This window comes from Xenopus tropicalis, chromosome 1, assembly GCF_000004195.4.
Source record: "Xenopus tropicalis strain Nigerian chromosome 1, UCB_Xtro_10.0, whole genome shotgun sequence".
NCBI lineage: Eukaryota > Metazoa > Chordata > Amphibia > Anura > Pipidae > Xenopus > Xenopus tropicalis.
Genome location: NC_030677.2, coordinates 182,839,988 through 182,862,301, shown reverse-complemented (window position 1 = coordinate 182,862,301; position 22,314 = coordinate 182,839,988). Strand labels below are relative to the sequence as shown.

General features: G+C 38.0%; 1 protein-coding gene across 2 annotated transcripts in view; it reads left to right on the top strand.

Annotated features, from left to right (window-relative positions):
• mrps27 (mitochondrial ribosomal protein S27) overlaps window positions 1–22,314 on the top strand; it is a 42,100-nt gene that overhangs the window by 9,520 nt on the left and 10,266 nt on the right. For both annotated transcript variants that reach the window (XM_031893684.1, XM_002934820.5), the window contains exons 5-9: window positions 13,742–13,856; window positions 14,808–14,886; window positions 16,868–16,983; window positions 17,562–17,664; window positions 20,698–20,840. In XM_031893684.1, coding sequence (XP_031749544.1) covers window positions 13,742–13,856; window positions 14,808–14,886; window positions 16,868–16,983; window positions 17,562–17,664; window positions 20,698–20,840 — 556 coding nt within the window. The remainder of the gene's footprint in view (window positions 1–13,741; window positions 13,857–14,807; window positions 14,887–16,867; window positions 16,984–17,561; window positions 17,665–20,697; window positions 20,841–22,314) is intronic.

Sequence of the window (22,314 nt, the reverse complement as noted above, 5' to 3'; positions counted from 1 at the left end):
TTATGATGCTTGCGTTGCTCTCAAAGTATTTTTACATTTGACTGTGGCTCACGAGTAAAAAGGTTAGGGATCCCTGATGCAGAGAGTAATATTCTGAGACAGTTTGCAATTGGTCTTTTATTATTATTATTTATTTTATTATTTATTAATTTTTTATTATTCTAAGTTTTTTAGTTATTTCACTTTTTGTTCAGCAGCTCTCCAGTTTTAGCAGCTATCTGGTTGCTAGAAACCAAATTACCCTAGCAGCCAGGGAGTGGTTTGAATGAGAGACTGAAATATGAACAGGAGAGGATAAAATAAGCTATAAAAAATAAGGTATAAAAAGTAACAATAAAACTGTAGCCTCACAATAGTTTTTCGCTGCTGGGGTCAGTGACCCCCATTTTAAAGCTGGCAAGAGTCAGAACAAGAAGACAAATAATTTAAAAGCTATAAATAATAAAGACTAATTGAAAAGTTGCTTAGAATTGGCCATTCTATAATACTAAAATTTAACTTAAAGGTGAACCACCCCTTTAATGAACATGCTATTTAGTTCTACAGAATGGCTTTTATGGCTTTTGTAATATTCCTCCCTAAAAATGCTTCTGATTAATTCTTGCACACAGATTAGTACTCTGTTATGACATTGGGCTTTCTGATACTGTATTCAGTGTTAGTCTTTTGCAACATCGTATAATCCCCTGGTGATTTTACTGAATGATAAACTACAGAACAGTCTGTGCTAAAGGAATGTTTCTCTTGTCAGCAAGTTAGGGGAACACTGGGGTTTTTTTTTGGATAATAGTTATTGTTAAATGTACTCAAACTTTTTTTTGGTTAATGTCGTAGTTACATTTATATGGATAACCCCTGCTGTGTGCTGTGAGCAGGCACCCATGTGTTTCCTTAAATATCTGCCTTTGTGTTTAATTGCACAACTGGCCTTTAAGCTTGTCAGGACTCTAAGCAATACAATTCTGTTATTAAGTGCAGTGACACACGGGGAGATTAGTCGCCGCGCGATAAATCTTTGTTGTAGCGGTTGACTAATCTCCCCGCAAGGCCGTCCCACAGGCTAGAATGTAAGCGGCGCTGCATATGCCATCCCACCGGCGATTTACATTCTAGCTGGTGGGATGGAATTGCGCGCAGTAACTAATCTCCCCGTGCGTCACTGCCCTAAAAGGTAAATGTCAGCTCAGTATCTACACTTGTGTCTTATGCTAAAATGCTAATAATGTTGGTATAGGGTCTGTTATCCAGAAACCCATAATCCAAAAAAGCACAGACCTACAGCAATGCCATATAACATATGTTAATGGTTTGTAAATCTCCACCCTGTTTTTTTTTTTTTTCCTTTTGTTATTTACAAGGAATTTGGCCACCATATTTAACTGAAGTGCATGGGCTACCAAGTGACCCACGTGTCCCTGCTAGAGCAGAAGCAGGCAAAAAGAATGGGAGAATACCAAGTGCTAGGGTGTCAGGTTAATTGGTTGATAAGCCCATCGTGCATAAAAGGAATGTGCTTTATACTATTGCTATTGGATTTTTAGTGGACTTTTGCCTTTTCTTGTCCTTTAAATAGTTATCATTGTGAACTAGTATGCTTTTTTTTTTTTTTTTTTATAATATTCAGACAGTACATTGTATCTGATATATCTAGCATAAATCCATAGGGATCACACAATGAAGGATTGGGCTCACCATTATAGACATACCCCTCATCTGGAAAAACACAGTTTTAAGTATTATGGATAACAGGTTCTCTTTCTGTATTGATTTATACTGTTCTATTATTGGAAAATTATCATCATTCTTCATTCATGTTCAACATAAATAAGTTTAAATAAATCAGTGATCCAGTCACTTTAAATGATATGTTGTACAATAGGCTAGCTATTCAGCAGTGCTCATTATTATCCTTGAGCTAGACATAGAACATGCACGCTACTGTGTGTCATGCTGCTTCCTTGTGTCAGGTCATTCTTTTATAATCTAATTTCCTTGCAACTGCAACAAGCCCAGGAGGTGGCTTTGCTTACACTTGACTCTTTCAGCCAAATATCACTTTAATTTTGTCTTGCATGGATTCCTTAAGTAAATATATATACAGAAGATTGATTTTTGAAGGTGTGTGCAAACTTCAGCTGTGTAGAATGAAATACAACTAATGTCTGCTGAGACCTTGAGACTTGTAGTTTTACAATGGAGGGAGGCAGCAATCTGGTATTTGTTATTATTCAGTATGTGAATTTTAGCAGCTTGGGATCCAGGAAACATGAGACAAAATCTAAAATATATGTTACGGCAAATCTGAAGGCTATATAGACAGAAAAAAGCACACCCTTCACAAGTCCAAATGCCCTGGGTCAGGTTAAGCATAAAAATGTAAAGAAAGAGTACTGCACACACAGGGGCTTAATGCAAAAGAAAAAAATCTGACGTTTCGAACACAGACAGTGCTCTTCCTCAGAAGAGCACTGCTCCTAAGGAAGAGGGCTGTCTGTACTTGAAACGTCTGATTTTATTTTTTTTATAAATATACACTAAAGCAATAAATATCCCATAAATAACGTGTTTGCAATATTTTGGCTACTGTTGCTAGCCCAATACCAGCTCCTATGCCCAGTCTCCACCATCCTTTACACCTCCATCTAGTATTACTTTGTAAAGGCTGCAACTCTGTTCACAAGGGGGCAAAATCCCAGGTACAGAAAGAAGTGCAGTCAAATCTTCATGAATTGTAGAGAGTGAGTTCAAATTAAGTTTATAAATACTTACTTGGGATTGATGCCTAAGATGCCTAAAAAGTGCTGACACAGGCAGTGGTTTGAAAGTCAAATAGAACCGGAAGTGGCTTAATCCAATTTTTTGTGCTGATAAACGCAGGTTGAAAATCTACCCCTATGTAGGCCAAGATCTTCCCCTGCACTTCAAAAATCTGATTGTTATGCTTGCACCTGAAGCCATTGCATAGGCCTGGGTGCAGGCACACTAACCGGAATTTGACTTAAAACTCACGTATTACCCTCAAGCCATTTTCCAGGTATCGGATAAGAAGGATATTGTGTATGGCATGCACTGTATATATTTACTTTAGTTGTGGATCAGTGTTCAATGAATAGTCAAAAGTGAACTTACTCTGAAATTGAAAAAACAACCCACCAAGGGCATTTATATTTTACTACAGTAGAGCCCCCCATTTTACGTTTTTCATGGACCTGGAAAAATGGTGTAAAATCAGGGAAATGTATTATGCATTATATATTTGTGGGACCACAAAACAACAATGTAAAATGAAGGAATGCTTAAAATATATGTTATTTAAAATTTAGGTTGATCTAGATGTTTATAATAATAACGTTTCTCACAAAGTGGAAGGCCATTGCATACCCACTCCCTAATTTGTGGTTCCACAGCCACCTTAGTGCATTCTACTAGCATGAATGTAATGCTTGTAGGAAAGAATGTGGTCTTAACAGAAAAGAAGGTTTTCATGTGAATGCAAAGTCTTTGTTGGAAACTGGACCAAGTGCATCAAGGACAAATGACATTATCATTTTATTTACTGGGAGCTAATTTGAAGAAGGAAAATGACAGAGCAGCTAATTCTATTAAAACTATTTAACATCGGTAGAGCATGGGAGGCAAGAGAAAACACAGCTGCCGAATGGTGGAATACAGCAGCTGAACACAAAGAAAGCTTTTACCAACCTCAGAACAACAGCAAAACATAAAGAAAAAGGAATAAATGAGAGCCAGCTTTGCTGTGCAGGGTCTCTGTTCCTAAGACTCAGAGCCATCCCTTTAGAGGGATAAAGATTCTTTCATTGGCAGCAAAGGCTTCTCAATGCGAAAGGCTCCACTGAGAACTCAGACACCATGTCATTCCATAATGAATGCTCTTGTGTTTCTCTAAAAACATTTGCTTAAAGATTTCTTTTCTTAGCATTCATTATGAATGCAGACGTTTAAACCTTTGGTAGTGTTAGTCCATGAGTTTAGGGTGCAAGTAAATACACAAAGTTCTGCAGTTTGTTGTCCATGGCTAAAATTTGTAACATCTCCTTCAGGTAAATAGTTCCGTAATGACTAGAACAAAGACTTTTTTATTTTTCCTTTGTTCATGCAATCAAGTGAATAGGAAAAAGCTGCAGTATGGAACGCACCAATTGTCGGTAATTTTACCTACCAGAACCTTATTATAGAACAAGACTGAGACAAGGTCTATAGGCAGTTAACTCAACACATAATTCCATTAAGTAGGTATGGCTTGTGAAAGTGGAAGTCAGCATTTCTAGGCAATACCTGCATAAAGGATATGGTATTTGCCACAGTACATGTTTTTTTTTGTTTGTTTGAAATGAAAGGGAATCATTTGTCAGCAAGTTTGATTGTGGCAATTTTCTGGCAGATGGAATGCAACAATCAAATGCCTATATTCTATAGGTCTTATAAAGATGACTTTAAGTATTTCTCAATGGGGGACTCCAGTGAAATCCTTGTAAAAACATGATAGGATCTTGCGAAACAAGACTGAGTATTTACTGTGTCAATCCTTCCTGACAATATTTCCTTCCTTAGTAAAAAGAGTCATTTTTGTGAAATTAATCTTAGTTTTGTAAAAGAAATCTTGATTTGATACAGACTGCTGTCTAAAATGTTACTTGATGTAGTTCAGTTGGAGAGCATCTTAATGGTCTATAAAATACTACATGATGTCTTTTCTCAGAAAACTTTTTATAGTATGCCAGGTTATTTTTGTTTGTAAACATGCAAAGGTTTAGGAGGGCTTTCACTGGGAGTCATTCTGTGTTTTGGTGTCAAAAAGGGAATATAATAAAACTGAATTTTCTCACTACCTTGAGTACATATAATCTGAAAATACTGGGAATGATGAAGAAATTCTACTTTATTAAACAATATAAATCCCAGGGGAAATCCTTTACAGTCACTGAATGCCTGTGGATGCTTGTTGGAAAGACTGACAATGATTACCAATTAAATATGCCACCTTCAGTGTCCTCTACACAACATGCAACTCTATCCAGGTTTTATATTATATTCTCAAAAGATTATATTTTCTGGGGGGCATAAAAATGTCTATATGTAACATGTAAACTCCCTCTTATCCTTCTCTTTTGTTTTTAAAGTAGATGGTACTTCACTGTTCTGTATATAGGTATGGTAGGGGAAATTTACAATTTCTGTCCTGGCACTTTTAAATTCCTAAATGCTGTTAGATCTTTAAACACATAAGTGGGCAAGTTATCACTCTTACCGCATGTACAAGTGCCATATTATATTAAAATAATAATGTCATAAGGCCTCCAGTTTGGCAACTCTTCTTTAGTCTATGCTTATTTTTTGGTGCCAAGAGCAAAATTTACAGTGATTGTGATATTGCCAAACAATTAGAGAAACCAGTAACAGAGAATTGTTTATTTAAAATATGCACAGTGGGAAGGGTCATTAATAGATTTTGAAGCACTCTGCACCCTTGACTGCATACCTGTTTAAGACCACAGGTAAGTTCACAGGTCACAGTTTAAGGTTCTTGACATCCTATGGTACATATGGGCAGGTCACATTTATTCATAATGACAATATGGTTGAACGTAGCAAATAGATAATGTAATTATAGATAACAGTATGTACTGTCATTGCGGAGGGCTTCACATACTGTAATGAAATACAGTATCAGACCAATCAAATAAACCAGTAGGTTTGGAGTTCATAAAAACAATGCCCTCACTCTGATTACAGTTAGGCATGTTGTAGGGCAGTGGTTCTCAACCTGTGGGTTGGGACCCCATTGGGGGTTGAACGACCCTTTCACAGGGGTCGTCTAGACCAGGGGTCCCCTAACGCCGGCCCAGCACTGGTCCGCGGGCTGCTTTCTAGTGGGCCATCTCTGTTCCTGGCCGTGCTGAATATGCGGGTATAAAAGTGTTGTGCCTATAAAGACATGTGGGTTTAGAGGCGCCGATCAACGTGCCACACAAATAGAGGCTCGTAGGAAAGCCTGTACGTATAAAGACGTAGTTGAATGTGCCGCATTTATAAAGGCATGAATGAATCCGTGCTGCGCGCCCCCCCACCCCCCAGTCCGTGGAAAAATTTGCTTGCTACCGGTCCTTGGCACAAAAAAGGTTGGGGACCACTGGCCTAGACCGTCGGAAAACATATAAAATATAATTTTATGGTTGGGGGTCACCACAACATGAGGAACTGTATTAAAGGGTCGCAGCATTAAAAAGGTTGAGAACCACTGTTGTATGGTTTTAATTCTGTTGTTGCAATGCTTTCATTTATATTTTAAGTTTTCGGCTACCAGGAAAAATCCTGGAGGGCCCCTCTGCCCCAGCAGGGTCATATTTAGAGTGCCCCATCCTCCTGCTCCACAGTCCCCGGGAAGTTTCTTTTATTCCTTGCTGATCCTCGATTTTAGGCCTGCACACTTTACCAATGTAACCAATGAACTGGGCTAATATATTTTCCTGCACCTACAATCAGAACACAGCTCCATTACATGCAGGCAAATTACACACGTCACGTGTAAGTAATAAAAGTCATCTTCGCTTCCTAGTCTATGCAAAATTACTTGACTTCTTTTACCCTGCACCAATTTTGAAGTAACCTTTTCCACTGAAACAAATTACATTGTATTTTTTTCCCATGTACTAAAATGTTCTTCCTTGCCCAGTCGGACACTGAGTTTGTCCCATTCTGTTATGAATGCAAGTCACAAAATTATTTGCATGTGATTTGACATTTTTTGCCAGGCGTGTGTTTTTAGAAAAAAAAAACCATATGAGACATATTGCAGATCAATTGTAACAGGGTGCGAGGGTTTGAGTATACCCAGAATGGCATTCACATAAACATTCCATGTGCAAGGGTGCGTGAGGCCTAATTACATTCCTTCCATGGTTTAATTGGCAAATGAACTTGAAATGATTAAAACTGTGACGACATGAATGCAAATATACCTTGTCACTTCCATACTGTTGGCCTACGGAGGGTCATAGTGTTTAGCCTGAGATGCTGTCGGCATTAGCAAACATTAGTCCTTACTGAAGCATCACTAAAGGGAATACCGTGCTCTTTCTTTAGATGCCTTCAACTTGGTAATGGCCAGTTATGTTCCAAGTCAGCTTTGATCCATTATTTCATTATTTATTTATGTCACTTTGCTAATTAGTGAGCAATCGATTTCAGTTGTTGTGTATGATGATGCCATTCCTGATCCAAATCTCGGCTTTTTTGAAGTAAACGATTTGCGGATTTTATGCTACAGTTGATGTAAATACAATGTGTATATATATATATATGTATAGCAGCCTATTTAGCTATGCTCTGGCATTATACTGGAAAATATGCACCAATTTGGAAGCCTGTCTAGGCTGGGGAGTTGTGGGCCAATATAATTAATGCATGTGTAGGTTGTAAATGAGAGTTTATTGTGTCTGCTCTGGGACTGAGGAAGTAACCAGAGAAAATCTCTCTGCACTGTCACTATGGCAACAGCTCACCCCACCAGTCTCTTCATTTTGCTCAGCCTATCACAGGCCCGCTCTTGGTTTGTCGTTGGTACAGTATTTTTATTCACACGCAGCAATTTAATGTACCAGCTCCAAACCTGCTTGGGAAAAATGAGATCAGATGCCAGTTTAGTGTGAGCTTTCTCCTTGCAAGGATATGGCTTTCATTTTTCCCTCTCAAGCTTGTCTCACAGCCCCAGCTTCATTTGAAACCATACTCAGCTGCTAAATGCAGGGGATGGTTGTATTTTAACATTCCTATCACCAGGGGAGATTCCACTGATCTGTATTCACTTCTATAGCATTTATAGGATTCTCCTCTGGTGATGCCGAATTCACATTTTAACCTTTACTTTACCATTTTTCCCCCCAAATTATATACAGGTATGAGACCTGTTATCCAGAATGCACGGGACCTGGGGTTTTCCGGATAAGGGGTCTTTCCATAATTCGGATCCCCATAACTTAAGTCTGCTAAGAATCATTTAAATATTAAATAAATCCAGTAGGATTGTTTTGCCCCCAATAAGGATTAATTATATCCATGAATATATATTATTAGTACAGAGAAAAAGGAAATCATTTTTATAAATTAGAATTATTTGCTTATAATGGAGTCTATGGGAGATGGACTTCCATAATTTGGAACTTTCTGGATAATGGGTTTCCGGATAAGGGATCCTATACCTGTAGTACTAAACGTTTCCATTTATCATTTCAATTCTATGGGTGTGGCACACTATATACTTTGGTCCATAGTACAAGTATGGAACATGAAAAGGGGTCTTTCTATATAGATCCCAATCCTATACATGTGCTGCAGAGCTGCCAAATTTAAAATCAAGCCTAATTTGCTGTCAGTAGCCTAAGTAGAACTGCATGGGCTTCTGTTATAACATTGACTCTTGTCCCCCACTGTGTGATATCTACAAGCTTCTTTATAGCAGGTAACATAGTAGGTAGGCTTTGAAAAAAGTCTTATGTTCCTCCTTTTTGCAACCCTGCCTAAATGCTAGTTGATCTGAACAGTTTGCCTCAGAGTTTTCTTTTCAAGTGCAGTAACCAATAGCAATAAATCATATATTTGATTATGTTATTCTTTCTGCAGCAGAGGTTTGCAGGCTTGCTAAACACAGTGAACTGGCAGATTTAGAGGTTATATGTAGCATGGACAACAATAGGACCACATGTATCTGCAGTACCTGTAGCTGAACTACAGAGGTCATCAGAAAACCAGCATGGAGAATAAATTAATTGATCACCTACCTTGAATGAAGGAATGGCAAATGTTTATGGCAAACTATATAGCCTAGCAGTGATACACAAAATAGACAAAGAAAGCCATGGGTTTGTGAGCTACAGGAAAATTAAGTTTGCAGTTTAAATGGACAATTTGAAAAGTAAGGGCAAACCTTATAATATGACAGAGAAAGAGAAGGTTTCAGATGCAAGTAAGAGTTAACACATGGAACAAAAGTGGGCTGCAGACTTCACTTGCTTCTAGGCAGCCCTACATTAGGGGCATGAAATAAAATATTTCTGAAAATCTTGGAAATCCTAATAAGCCTTATGTTTGTGTAGATATAATGTTCCTTTGTTCAAATCCAAAGGCACGGACAGCTTCAAGGAAAAAAAAGTAACTGTAGTTGTATACAGGCTTTAGAAGACCCAGAATTCCTATGCTTTAATATGGAGGGGACAGCAACATATTGTTGGGAACAAATGACAAGTTCCAGCTATTTATGTCAATGTGCATGTGTCCAGCATTGATTTAGATTTGACTGTGTTTACATAACCTTCTGCCAGCCCCAGTTAAATTGGCATAAATATAGGAGATTTCAGTCCAGGGATGCAAGGCAGAACAGCTCCCCATGGGGTTGTGAAGGGCTTTTATTGATGCTAGTTAAAGAGAGTGCACGACTGCTGTATGTCATAAAGGATAGCTAGATAATGGGCAAATATTTTCTGCTGATGAGGGATCTGTGTGTTACACATGGTTTTAAGCAACCATATGATGGATCATTTGTGGAGAACTAAATATTTTTATGGAATAACCCTGGAGAAACACAGAGCCATGTTAAATAAACTAACCACTGTTCTTTGCTTGCAGTCCTATTTATTTTATGTTCCCTGATTGGATTGGTCTGGGATGGGCAAGCTTTGGCACTTCAGCTGTTGCAGTACTACAAATTTGTTCCTGTGTCCAAAACAATCCCCAGTGCTGCTCTGAGTGAGTGCATGCCCAGTTCAGAACTTATTTGTTGATATCTGTAATACATATGTGACCAGCTTCAATATGTGTAAAGAAGTATGTGATTAAGAAAGTCCCTGGCCTGTGAAGTTTACAATCCAAAGGAATCTCACAGACACAAATATGAGGGTAGTAAGAGCTGATCAGCACAATGTCTGAAGCTTTACTATACAGTCAGTGAAAACTAATGTTTAAAATTATATCAGTGTGCATTATATGACACACAGATTGTCTAACTCTAATTAAGGTTACACACTGAACCCCTTTGCACAATGTACTATAAGTACATATTTTTATACATTTTTCATTTCGCTATAGAGCTAAAATTCAGATACAGTGCCACAAGCTTTTCTCCATTACAAATTGCCATTATCTGTATTACATTTCTGCCTTAGACATGGTTTAGAGTGGGAAAAATCTTTCCCTTTTTCAATTTAAATTACAGCAGCCTGAAGCTATGGTGTCCAAACACATGAACAGGCATAGCTGAAATTAGAATGAGACTGGTGGCTGTAATAATCTGGTAAATGTTGTGGAAACTGTGCCCATTCAACTGGAAGGAGCCTCCCCAGAAGTGAGGGCTAGTGGCACACAGTCCCCAGCAGTCAGCATCTGTACGTTTGTATTGCAGCACCAACGTCTATGCACAATGACAAGGCAATGGAGAAAACTGCTTCTTCATCTTCTTGCTGCAGATTTAAGGCTGTGTTATGTTGGCTTTGCAGCTCTCCTCCTTAAACTGAAAAGAATGACTGTAAATTGGTATCCCTATAGATAGAGACACGTCACAGTAAATCTGGGACATGAAGCCGTTATGCAATTAGATGTGATAAATGTTGGGAAGCAGTCTGTGAATGTAAGGCTAAAAATACACTGCTGCTGCAGGTTAGTGTTCTGCGTAACTTACATGTACAGAAAGCTCTGTACTGCAGCTTTAGTTAAAGGGGTGGTTTAACTTTAAGTTAACTTTTAGTATGTTATAGACTGGCCAATTGTAAGCATCTTTTCAATTGGTCTTCATTATTTATTTGTTATAGTTTTTGAATTATCTGCCGCCCTCTTCCAATTCTTTGCAGTGGGAGTTGCTGACCCCAGCAGCTAAAAAAAAAACATTTCTCTCTGAGGCTACAGCTTTATTGTTGTTGTTATTTTTTGTAACTTTATTTTCTGTTCAGGCCCTCCCCTATTCATATACAGGTATGGGATCCGTTATCCGGGAGCCCGTTATCCAGAAAGCCCCGAATAACGGAAAGTCCGTCTCCCATAGACTCCATTTTAATCAAATAATTCTGATTTTTCAAATGTATTTCCTTTTTCTCTGTAATAATAAAACAGTACGTTGTACTTGATCCCAACTAAGATATAAATAATCCTTATTGGGGGCAGAACAGCCCTATTGGGTTTATTTAATGTTTAAATGATTCCCTTTTCTCTGTAATAATAAAACAGTACCTGTACTTGATCCCAACTAAGATATAAATAATCCTTATTGGGGGCAGAACAGCCCTATTGGGTTTATTTAATGTTTAAATGATTCCCTTTTCTCTGTAATAATAAAACAGTACCTGTACTTGATCCCAACTAAGATATAATTACCCCTTATTGGGGCAGAACAGCCCTATTGGGTTTATTTAATGGTTAAATGATTCCCTTTTCTCTGTAATAATAAAACAGTACCTGTACTTGATCCCAACTAAGATATAATTACCCCTTATTGGGGCAGAACAGCCCTATTGGGTTTATTTAATGGTTAAATGATTCCCTTTTCTCTGTAATAATAAAACAGTACCTGTACTTGATCCCAACTAAGATATAATTACCCCTTATTGGGGCAGAACAGCCCTATTGGGTTTATTTAATGGTTAAATGATTCCCTTTTCTCTGTAATAATAAAACAGTACCTGTACTTGATCCCAACTAAGATATAATTACCCCTTATTGGGGCAGAACAGCCCTATTGGGTTTATTTAATGGTTAAATGATTCCCTTTTCTCTGTAATAATAAAACAGTACCTGTACTTGATCCCAACTAAGATATAATTACCCCTTATTGGGGCAGAACAGCCCTATTGGGTTTATTTAATGGTTAAATGATTCCCTTTTCTCTGTAATAATAAAACAGTACCTGTACTTGATCCCAACTAAGATATAATTACCCCTTATTGGGGCAGAACAGCCCTATTGGGTTTATTTAATGGTTAAATGATTCCCTTTTCTCTGTAATAATAAAACAGTACCTGTACTTGATCCCAACTAAGATATAATTACCCCTTATTGGGACAGAACAGCCCTATTGGGTTTATTTAATGGTTAAATGATTCCCTTTTCTCTGTAATAATAAAACAGTACCTGTACTTGATCCCAACTAAGATATAATTACCCCTTATTGGGGCAGAACAGCCCTATTGGGTTTATTTAATGGTTAAATGATTCCCTTTTCTCTGTAATAATAAAACAGTACCTGTACTTGATCCCAACTAAGATATAATTAATCCTTATTAGATGCAAAACAATCCTATTTGGTTTCATTAAAGTTTTATTTCTTTTTTTTTTAGTAGACTTAAGGTATGGAAATCCAAATTATGGAAAATCCCTTAAATTAAAATGTCATTTAGCGTGGGTGTCATTTTAAAGGGAGTGGTGTTATGGATCAGTACTGGTACTGTCATGCATTTCACAACAAGTCATCAGGTAGCAGCAAAAGCTGTTTTTGGTGTTTCTTTACTTGTGTAGATAAAAATCCAAGCTTGAACAGTTTGATTCCCAGTATTGAGATTTTTGTTTTTGTTGAAGCAAGTACCATTTCTAAGAGATATGGTAATCTAGGCGTTGGTCATAGTTTTAAGACAAAAGTCCTTTGTTAGGGAGAGGGGACTCTTCCAATTTAGGGTTAATTGTCTTCTGGCTTGAAACGTGCCTTTAAGGTGACAGTTCAGCAATATATTTTGGGTCAAGGGGAATCATGCATTTAAATATAGGGCCAATATATGACAGTTCCTTTGCCTAGTAAGATTTCAAAGAGGGGCAAGACCAGAGTGTGTAAATTAATGTTTCCCTTTCGAGCATCACAAGCAGAATGAGGAGATAGTGGAATCCATTCTATTTGGGACATCTTGAGTGTAGTATGATCTTTCCCTGGAGTGAGCCAGGGCCCCATTGGCAGCTCCTCAAGGTGTATGGGCCTGTTTTTGTGCTGGGTAATATAGGCCTGGTTTTGCTATAAGCATACTGTAAAACTTTGGTAGAATAGTAGGTATTGGCCTGTACTGAACATTGCTGACTTGGAAAATCAATCAGCCCCTTTCTCTTTGAGTACTCAAGCCATTTATTTTGCCATAAGCATTATAAAGATAACTATATCTAAGTAGGGGTTGGGGGGCAGCAGTGTTGAATAACCAATATTAACATTCTCTCTATTAAAGTTTTTTTTATGAAATCCCTTCTGCAGTGCATGGTGCAGACATAATAAATCATAAAGCTTTTACAATTCAGTTAATGCTTAATTAACATTATAATAAGAGAATTAATTAACAGCAAATTATATTGTAAAGAAAAAAAATTAAATAAATGAAGGAGAACAAAGGGGATTTGATTTTGATGTTGTTTGAATTGCTGCCTAAAAGCACATTAAAAATATCTATAAATAGAAATAATAATTTGCTAAAAGTATCTAGTACTGATCAGTTACATGCTATGCAGTGATAGGCTACTAACCTATAAGATGTACTGCATCCAAAAGTAACCCTTACATAAAGTCCTGAAAGCCCTCTACCTGATTCCACAAGTAGCAGTCTTTAACAGAATAGTAGGGATATACATAATCTGGTCACTTTTATAAAAGGTAAGTACAATTAAAGTGTACTTCACATTTATTGAAATACAGTATCATCAAAGAAAACCCTGCTTATATATAATTTTTCTATACTGAAAGATGTCTGTTACTTACTCTGTTTGAAAGGTTCCGACACAGTCCAAACTGCTTTTATTTGAGAAACTGGACTATACATTGCTGGATTCGCCAGTGTCTGAAATATGGAGCCCCAGAGAAAGCGCTTTATACTTTGCAGAATAAGGTGAGTCAGTATCTGTGGCAGTGTGATAGTATTGGTTAAGGGTATGAACAATGAAACTTGCAAGAAATCGGCACTCTAATGTATCCATTTACTGTTCATAATTCCATTTCATCAGCACAGGTATGGTATCTGATCAGGGTTGGACTGGGCCGCCGGGATACCGGGAAAAATCCCCAGACCCGACCCATGCCGGCGCTCCCTCTGCCCGACCGTTCCTCCCCTGATGCTTTAAATTTATGCGTGCTCAGGAGAGGACGTCGGGTGGGGGACCCAGCGGGGGATTAGGGGGGCCCTTGCGGGGGGGGGGATTAGGGGATGCAGCCAGTGGCAGCCCTGGTAGGCCCTGCACCCCCCAGCCCGACCCTGTATCTGATATTTGGAAACCTGTTTTCCAGAAGGATCTGAATTATGGGAAGGCAATCTCCCATAGACTCCATTTTAATCAAATGATTCAAATTTTTAAAAATGATTTCCTTTTCCTCTGTAATAATAAAACAGCAGTACCTAGGATTTGATCCCAACTAAGATAAAATGAATCCTTATGGGAGGCAGAACCATCATACTGGATTTCTTTAAGGTATGGAGATTCAAATATGGAAAGACCCCTTATTCGGAAGCCCCCAAGTCCCGAGCATTCTGGATCATAGATCCCATAACTGTATAAGAAAGGAATGAGAACTGTGCAGTGGATTTACAGCTATATGGTCTTTTAACACAGCAGTTTGATCATTGTATCACCATCCGGACAGAAAATAAGGGGTACAATTTAGCAATTATTTTTTTAGAATATTAGGCATTCTTATACAGGTATGGGATCCCTTATCCAGAAAGCTCCGAATTACAGAAAGCCTGTCTCCCATAGACTCCATTTTAATCAAATAATTCAGAATTTTAAAACTGATTCTCTTTGTGATGGGCTTTAAAATCTATAATATTTTATCCATGTCACAGGTTCAATATGGAATTTTCCCTGATGATTTCACATTCAACTTATTACTGGATACCTTTATTAAGACTGAGAATTACCAAGGTACAGCATTAAAAATGTTTATATTGTCTAAGAACTGAATGCCATATTTTACACGCAAACACTGAAATATATAGTATGTAGGTCCCGTTAAAGGGAAACGAAAGGTAAAGTCACTTGGGGGTGCCAAAATGTTAGGCACCCCCAAGTGACTTTAACCGCTTACCTCGTACCCCGGGCTGGTGCCCCTGTTGGGAGAAAACAGCACCAGCCCGGGGCACCTGGAGCGCAGCGCTTCCGTGTTCTGGCTTCCTCTTCCTGAATGCCAGCGGTGGGCGCATGCGCAGTAGAGTGAAAAGCCGACTTTAATGTTTAAGTTCGGCTTTTCACTCTACTGCGCATGCGCGCGCAGCGAAACAAGAGGAAGGAAGCGCCGGCAGCTACCCCGGGCTGGTGCTGTTCCCTCCTCACAGGGGCACCAGCCCGGGGTAAAAGGTAGGTGGTCAAAGTCACTTGGGGGTGCCTAACATTTTGGCACCCCCAAGTGACTTTGACTTTCTTTTCCCTTTAAGCCCTCTACATGCCCTGATCCAAACCTTGGGGTTACTAGGATCTATGATTTGTACAGGGTGCTAAACAGTCTCCTAGTTTTCATAAGCTCATTGTTGGTGTAACACACATGCAGCAAGGGAGACATGGACATTATCATTTCCAGATTTCAGAATAGAACTAGCAGTGATATTAAGCAACAATAAAAGTAGAATGATAGCGATAATAAACATTTGGTTAATGCCCATTAACCATTATTTATGATAGAGTTGTAGGATAGCAGTGGTTGTATTTCAGTTAGGTAAAAAGCAAAAACAGCTTACCTAGCTCCTAGCCACATGAAATCTATTATACTCTATAGAAACAGTAGTTTAAAGATGTTGCAGCACAGCATTTGTATACCATGTTATATAACGTAATACAAAACCAATTTTCTTCTAAACTGATTTACCTCAGATCATGTAGAAACAATGAATTTGTTAGATGAGACTAATCATCCTGCCAGTGGAGTTTTCATCTGACAAAATCAAAAGTATTCCTGTAACACCAGTGTCTGTAAATACATGGAAAGGTTTGGCAACTTTGGTGAAGAAGTCATAAAAAAAACACAATAAATTGATTGCTTTACAGCTGAATTAAATCATTTATTATGCTAACACTGCAATGCAGCTATTGTGCTCTGATATAAACCTATAAAGATGCATGCATCTATTCATAGATACACATATATAAAGTAAGATTCAGTGCCTGCCTATATAAGCAGCTGTGAGTGGGATAAATGCTTGCCTTGGCTTCCTCTTTAAAGGGATGTCATGATTTTTATGGTAAATTACACTGTTTACAGAGCAAATAATTCACTCTACCATTTAATATTTTATTCTTGAACCAACAAATGTATTTTTTTTAGTTGTAATATTGGTGTGTAGGCGCCACCTCCATGCATTGAGTCTGAGCTTTTAGGAGCCAACGCTACACATTAGAACTGCTTTCAGGTAACCTATTGTTTCTCCAACTCCTGTATAACTGGTGGAGTCTCAAGCCGGACTTCTATTTCTTACTATTGAGTATATTTACTGGAAGCTGCTACCTTGCTACCTTCCCATTTTTCTGCTGATCGGCTGCTGGGAGGGGGGGGTGATATCACTCTAAATTGCATCTCAGCAGTAAAGTGTCACTGAAGTTTCTAAGAGCACAGGTCACATGGCTGTGGCACCCCGGGAAATAAAGAATATGGCTAGCCTCATGTGAAATTTCAAAATTAAATATAAAAAAATATCTGTGCGCTTTTGAAAAAGGATTTCAATGCAGGATTCTGCTGGGGAAGCTCTATTAATTGATGCATTTTGAGTTTTCTCACAACAGTATTCTTTTAAAGTTAAGTGTCGTCTCCATTATCCACGTTACAAAGTTTACACAAACCTTTGTCTTGTAGGAGTGTGTTAAACATATTGCTCCATATATTTTTTTTGTAAAAGTATTCCCTCTGCTTTACCAGATGCTGTATCTGTTGTGACTGAGATAATGTTGCAAGAGAGCTTTGAGAAAGTTTCCACACAGCTGTTGTCCCTTTATGCCTTACACAGATATCTTTCTGGGAAACCAGATCTCAAGGTAAGCCAGTGCTTTTATGCACAGCTTCAGAAAGCTGCTAAGGACAGGTAAATCTCTGTTAATTTAAAGATCAGCTTCCACTTTAACACATAGTTGATGTGTGTTAATTATATATAATTGTGTTCTTTGTACCCTATCCATTTCAATGATATGACTGCACTTAGAAAGTTGTTGCTTATTGCTTCTTAGAAGATAAATAGAATTCTATTAGAGGTACCTGTGGCCTTTAGCACTCACATGCCGGAAGAACATAGCAAGACACAGAAGAATCTCAAACCTTGCCAAATAAAAAAGCCCTGTCCTGGAACCTAGAAGGAAAGTTTGATTCCTTAGTTGATAGTTGGTAATTATGAATATTAGATTTGTGCGCATTTAAATGTGTTTTTATAGTTCTGCTGGTTTGGCCTACATATTCCAAACTGCAGGGGTACCACCTCTTGTGAATTACATGTATGGAACCCTCGTATTTGGTGTTGTGTACCCTTGCAGTGGCTATGCAAGGGAGCACTGTTACACATTACACTTACTTTTACTATAATAATAATAATATATATATATTTTTTTTTTACTTTTTTTAGTGGGATCAAGAAAGAAATATTGGTGCATCGCTGTTACTGGCCGGATTAAAACAGGAAAACACAGTGGGATATAGCTCCCAATTGTATGGCTATTCTCTCCTTGGTAAGATTCACTAGTTAATCCCTGCTATTGTATTGGTCGCTTGAGTATGTTCTGAAGTATAGGAGACAATTATGCTTTACGCTATTGTGAACCCTGTTAATAAAGAGAGAGGGTATAAAACGTGGCCAGAAATAGCTATTGTTTAACTATGCACACTATAACTTAACCAAGTTTACATTCTGTTTTATTTGTATTTAGAAACATTGTAGAGGACTGGTTAAAAAAAATTAATGAAAACCTTTCTAATGAAAACCAGCCTAAATGTATAAGGCAGCGTGTTTGCCATAATGGGATATGGCATGCTCCCCCCCAGAGAGTAAAAAACAATGAGGAAATATATGTCTGGCTTTCTTTCTTTTTCTTTTATTTCTAATCAGATCCAACCTGTTTCAGATATCTCTAATCTGCTGAAGCAATTTGCTGTGCAGGAATAATTTATAACCAGCGCAAATTATTTATAAAGGTAAAAGGCTTTAAAAAAAATGTTGTGAAAAGCACATGGATCTTAGGTATATTTTTCTCTATTGACTATGTCTGCAGAAACATATGCAACATATTCCTGGCACACCCTTGTAAGGCAGGCCTACCCAGGTGCCTACCTGCTGGGATCTGACAAAGCCTAGAATCCTCTGGGTTGCAGGTGTGAGAGAGGGGAAACCTGGTACTTAATTGTACAGTGTCTCCATCTAATGAGTGCTAAGGAATACTCCTCAGGGAAAATTTACACAAACCCTAAAAATGAATATGACTAGAAATGTAACATTTTATATACTGAACTTATTACACCAGCCCAAAGTTTTACCATCTGTATAGTAGTAATGATCCATGTCTTTACAACTGTCATAGGAGCAGCTGTTGGGGAGCTAAGCTTAGGGGTTGTTGCAAATCATCAAGCAGAAAATGAGGCTCACATGTCAGAAGCTGATGCTACAGGGCTGATTAATAAATTTTGATGCAAATTACACTGGCTTCAGAGCTGCTATGGAATGAGATTCTGACTTAATTATTAATCAACCTTGTATTGTGACATTTATTTATTTAATCAGCAGAAAAGATGATGTGGAGCTACTGGGTGCATCTTCCCTGCTAAAGCGCTGTGGATGCCTTGGGCTAGTACAGAAGCCCAAAACATACTTTCTTAGCCTACTTTCTTATTTATGCTTTAGTTCTCTTTAAAGCAGGCCTCTAAATGGCACATATTGGGCCTGTACAAGGAAGTACATAGGGTAAAGTCCCATTTCAAGATATTTTTTAATACCCAAAGTAGCACAGCCTTTACCAAAGTAACAGTTCATGGAGCAAGGTAGCTGAAGGGAGTCCTTTATATCTTCTTATGGCACCACCTATCTTTGGACACCAATTCCAGGCTCCTCCTAGGTCTTTTTCTTTCTCAGGCACCCTCTAGTCTAGGCTATTGTACCACACCCTGGCCAATCAGTTTGGTAGAAACGAAATAAATTATGTAACCCAAAAAACATGAATCTGCTCATTAGTTTATTTTAGTTTTAATGATCTTAAGTTAAAAAACAAATCGGCACAAACCAGTTCTGGGAATGAGACTAGATACAGTGGCCAGGTTTGCATCTGTATAAAAAAGTAAAAAAAAAAGAGAGAGAGAAAGGGAGAACTTATGTGGATTTTGCCTCGGCTCAAGCCTGGACATTTAGTAGTACAAATAGTAATGTAGATTAATATTGGTCTCTGTACCTGGAAACACAATCAGGCCAACTGGATGAGTACTAAAGAGCATTTGCAGAATATAAAGGAAACCATTGCTATCCAATTTCCTATTGACACAGCAATGGATTTTAACTCTTCATTCAACTTTTGCTGTGTCACAGCAATCTGCTGGAAAGCATCAATAACAAAGGCTGAATGGACTGGCATCTGATGCCTTCACATCATATCACATTGACAGTCTGTGCAGTCTCTTCAGCACTGCTATGTCATGCTTCCTACATACTTGCCAAGTCTAATTGAACAGACCTCTTCAATAAAAGCCGTGGGCAAAGTCTGCCACAGTTGGATAAATAATAATGGAACCGCTGAGATTCTATGAACTTTTAACTGACTTTCAACCTTCCAGCTACTGTGGCCTTTTTTTAGAAACCAGAAGATGCTTTCAGCTATGTTTCCTAGATGAATGCACTGCCTATATATAAATGTGCAGCTTGTATATGAATGCACAGCGCAGCCGCCTTGCTGACATGGGAAATATTATTTTGCAGAACAAATGAAGGTGACTATTGCTCTAGAGACCTGGCTGGCACTTAATGAATATTGTAACAGCTGCTTCTTATAAAGAAAAGATTATTACATACGCAAAGAGTATGTGCTTGGCAACAAGTATAAGGACAAGAGTTCAGCTCTCTTTTTTTATGTGTTTGCCAAATCTGACAAAAAGCACATTTTATTCACATTCTGAAACCACCTGTATCAAATAGAGATGCTTTTCAAATTAGGGATGCACCAAATCCAGCATTCAGTTCGGGATTCAGCCAAGATTCTGCCTTTTTCAGCAGGATTCGGCTGAATCCACGTTCCTGGCCAAACTGAATCCTTAAAAACAAGTGATTTTTTGTCATGTAAGCACGTAAGTTTAAAAATTTTCATCACACGCTATGTGCGCAGTTATCTTTGACCCTTCCATGTCCTAATTTGCGTATGCAAATTAGGGTTGGGATTCGGTTCAGTATTTGCCTGAATCTTTTATGAAGGATTTGGGATTCGCCCAAATCCAAAAATAGTAAATTCAGTGCATTCCTATTTCAAATAAACATGTTGAAGTTAATATCTACTGATCTTGTATGTCTAAGCATGTGTGTATGAAGGAGGTGCAAAACATACTATATTTTAACCATTTCAGATGTATTTTGCTTCTTATTATGCATGTTCATTGTTTTTAAATCATTGTATCATTGTTGTTCACCCTTCGCCAACTTCCTTCATTGTACAGAGGAACCTCATCTTTCCTAGGAATAATTCATTTAAAAAAAATATATATATTTTTTTCATTTCTTCCATGTTGTTTAGGTAAAGTAGAAGTTTGTAATGGCTTAAGAGCTGTGTATAATCAGATGCCACTAATATGGACCCCAGGGTATTATAGCAGAGCCCTTAATGTAATGGAGAAGGTATCTGCACTGCCAGAAGACATAAAGATCTGCAAGGAAAGTGTAAGTTGAAATTGCCTTTATCTATAGAAACACAGGTTTGCTGTATGATAATAGATTAAGTTCACAGCATTTAATTTGTTGCCAAGCCTGGCTTGCAAGTCATTCTAAACTAGCTCCTGATGGAACACATCTACCTCTATTCTGAAACAAACTAAAGGTGGTATTTCATAACTTCATTAAAACTTGTGTTGGGGCATTTCTGAGAAATTCAAAGGGTTTGCAATTTCTGAGAAATAATTCATACAGACATTATTCTGTCTTTAAATGTAATTGTCTTATTTGGAGCTCAGATTTAAATGTAGTGTTGTTCTGTTGCATTCCTATGTAGATGAACTGAACGTACATGGTAAATTTCATATAGAAGTGCCCTTTACAAGAATCCCACTGTCTCTCAGCATCTTCCGGTTTGTCTCTTCTCCCTATGGACACAGTATGATAGGCCTCACTTTTACATGATTCATATAGAGAAGCAAACATATTTTATTTCTATTTATGCTGATTGGCCTTTGAATGGTTCAACCATGTCTTTAAAGTTTTATACATGCTAATATGCAGATGAAAAAGTGGGCTACTAAAGAAGTATATGACCCAAATGTCCAAGGGTTTTAATGTCATTGAAAAAAACAAACAAACATATTTCTATAACATGTTTGGTGTTAAGTAAGCAAACCAAAAGACACTTTGATTTAGACACCTTACTGATACTTCTGTCACTAACAGCTGTCCTTACATTTAGGTAGGCCCAGAGTTGCAAGATATTAGACATAGACCGTCTCTTGGTAATGGACACTAAAGGACTAAGGAACAAAAGTCAATGCTATCAGTGTAGAACTGGTCTTACTAGGGCCACAGAACCTGAGATCCAGGGCCTACTTTTAAAACAGCTGTAGATGTAACATATTATAGATATTGTTACATATGCCTATGATGGAAATAAGAAAGGGATGATGGGACTTTTTCTTAGCTGTGGCCAGTGGGAGATCCTCAAATGCTATGGCAGGCCAGTACAACCTTGCGATCAAAGTGACTGTACCCACTGAGGTGATGGATACAGATAATTTATTAGAGGGCTAACATATGGGACATTTTAGCTGTACTTTGAGATTTCCGATTTCAACTGCCCTTTTAGACAAAACTGTAATATCTCCAATGTGATATAAAATACTACTAGTATCTTAAAGCCTCTGCCAGCAGCGCCATGCGTGATTTGCCTGTGCACAACTAATAGCTGTTTTGCTGATCATAAAAGCAGCCTTGTGGTTGTTTAAAATTTACTCATGAGATCTAATAAATGTGAGAATGGCATATTAGCTCTGATCTAGATTCCCTACTAGTAACTACAGGGTGCTGACTCAGCTTAGTGCAGTTATGGCAGCAACTGCTGCCATAACTGTGCATTAACAAGTATCCAGCATACTGATGTCTTCTTCCACAGAGGCAATTCCAAGAACCTGAATATATATGTGTGGGAAAA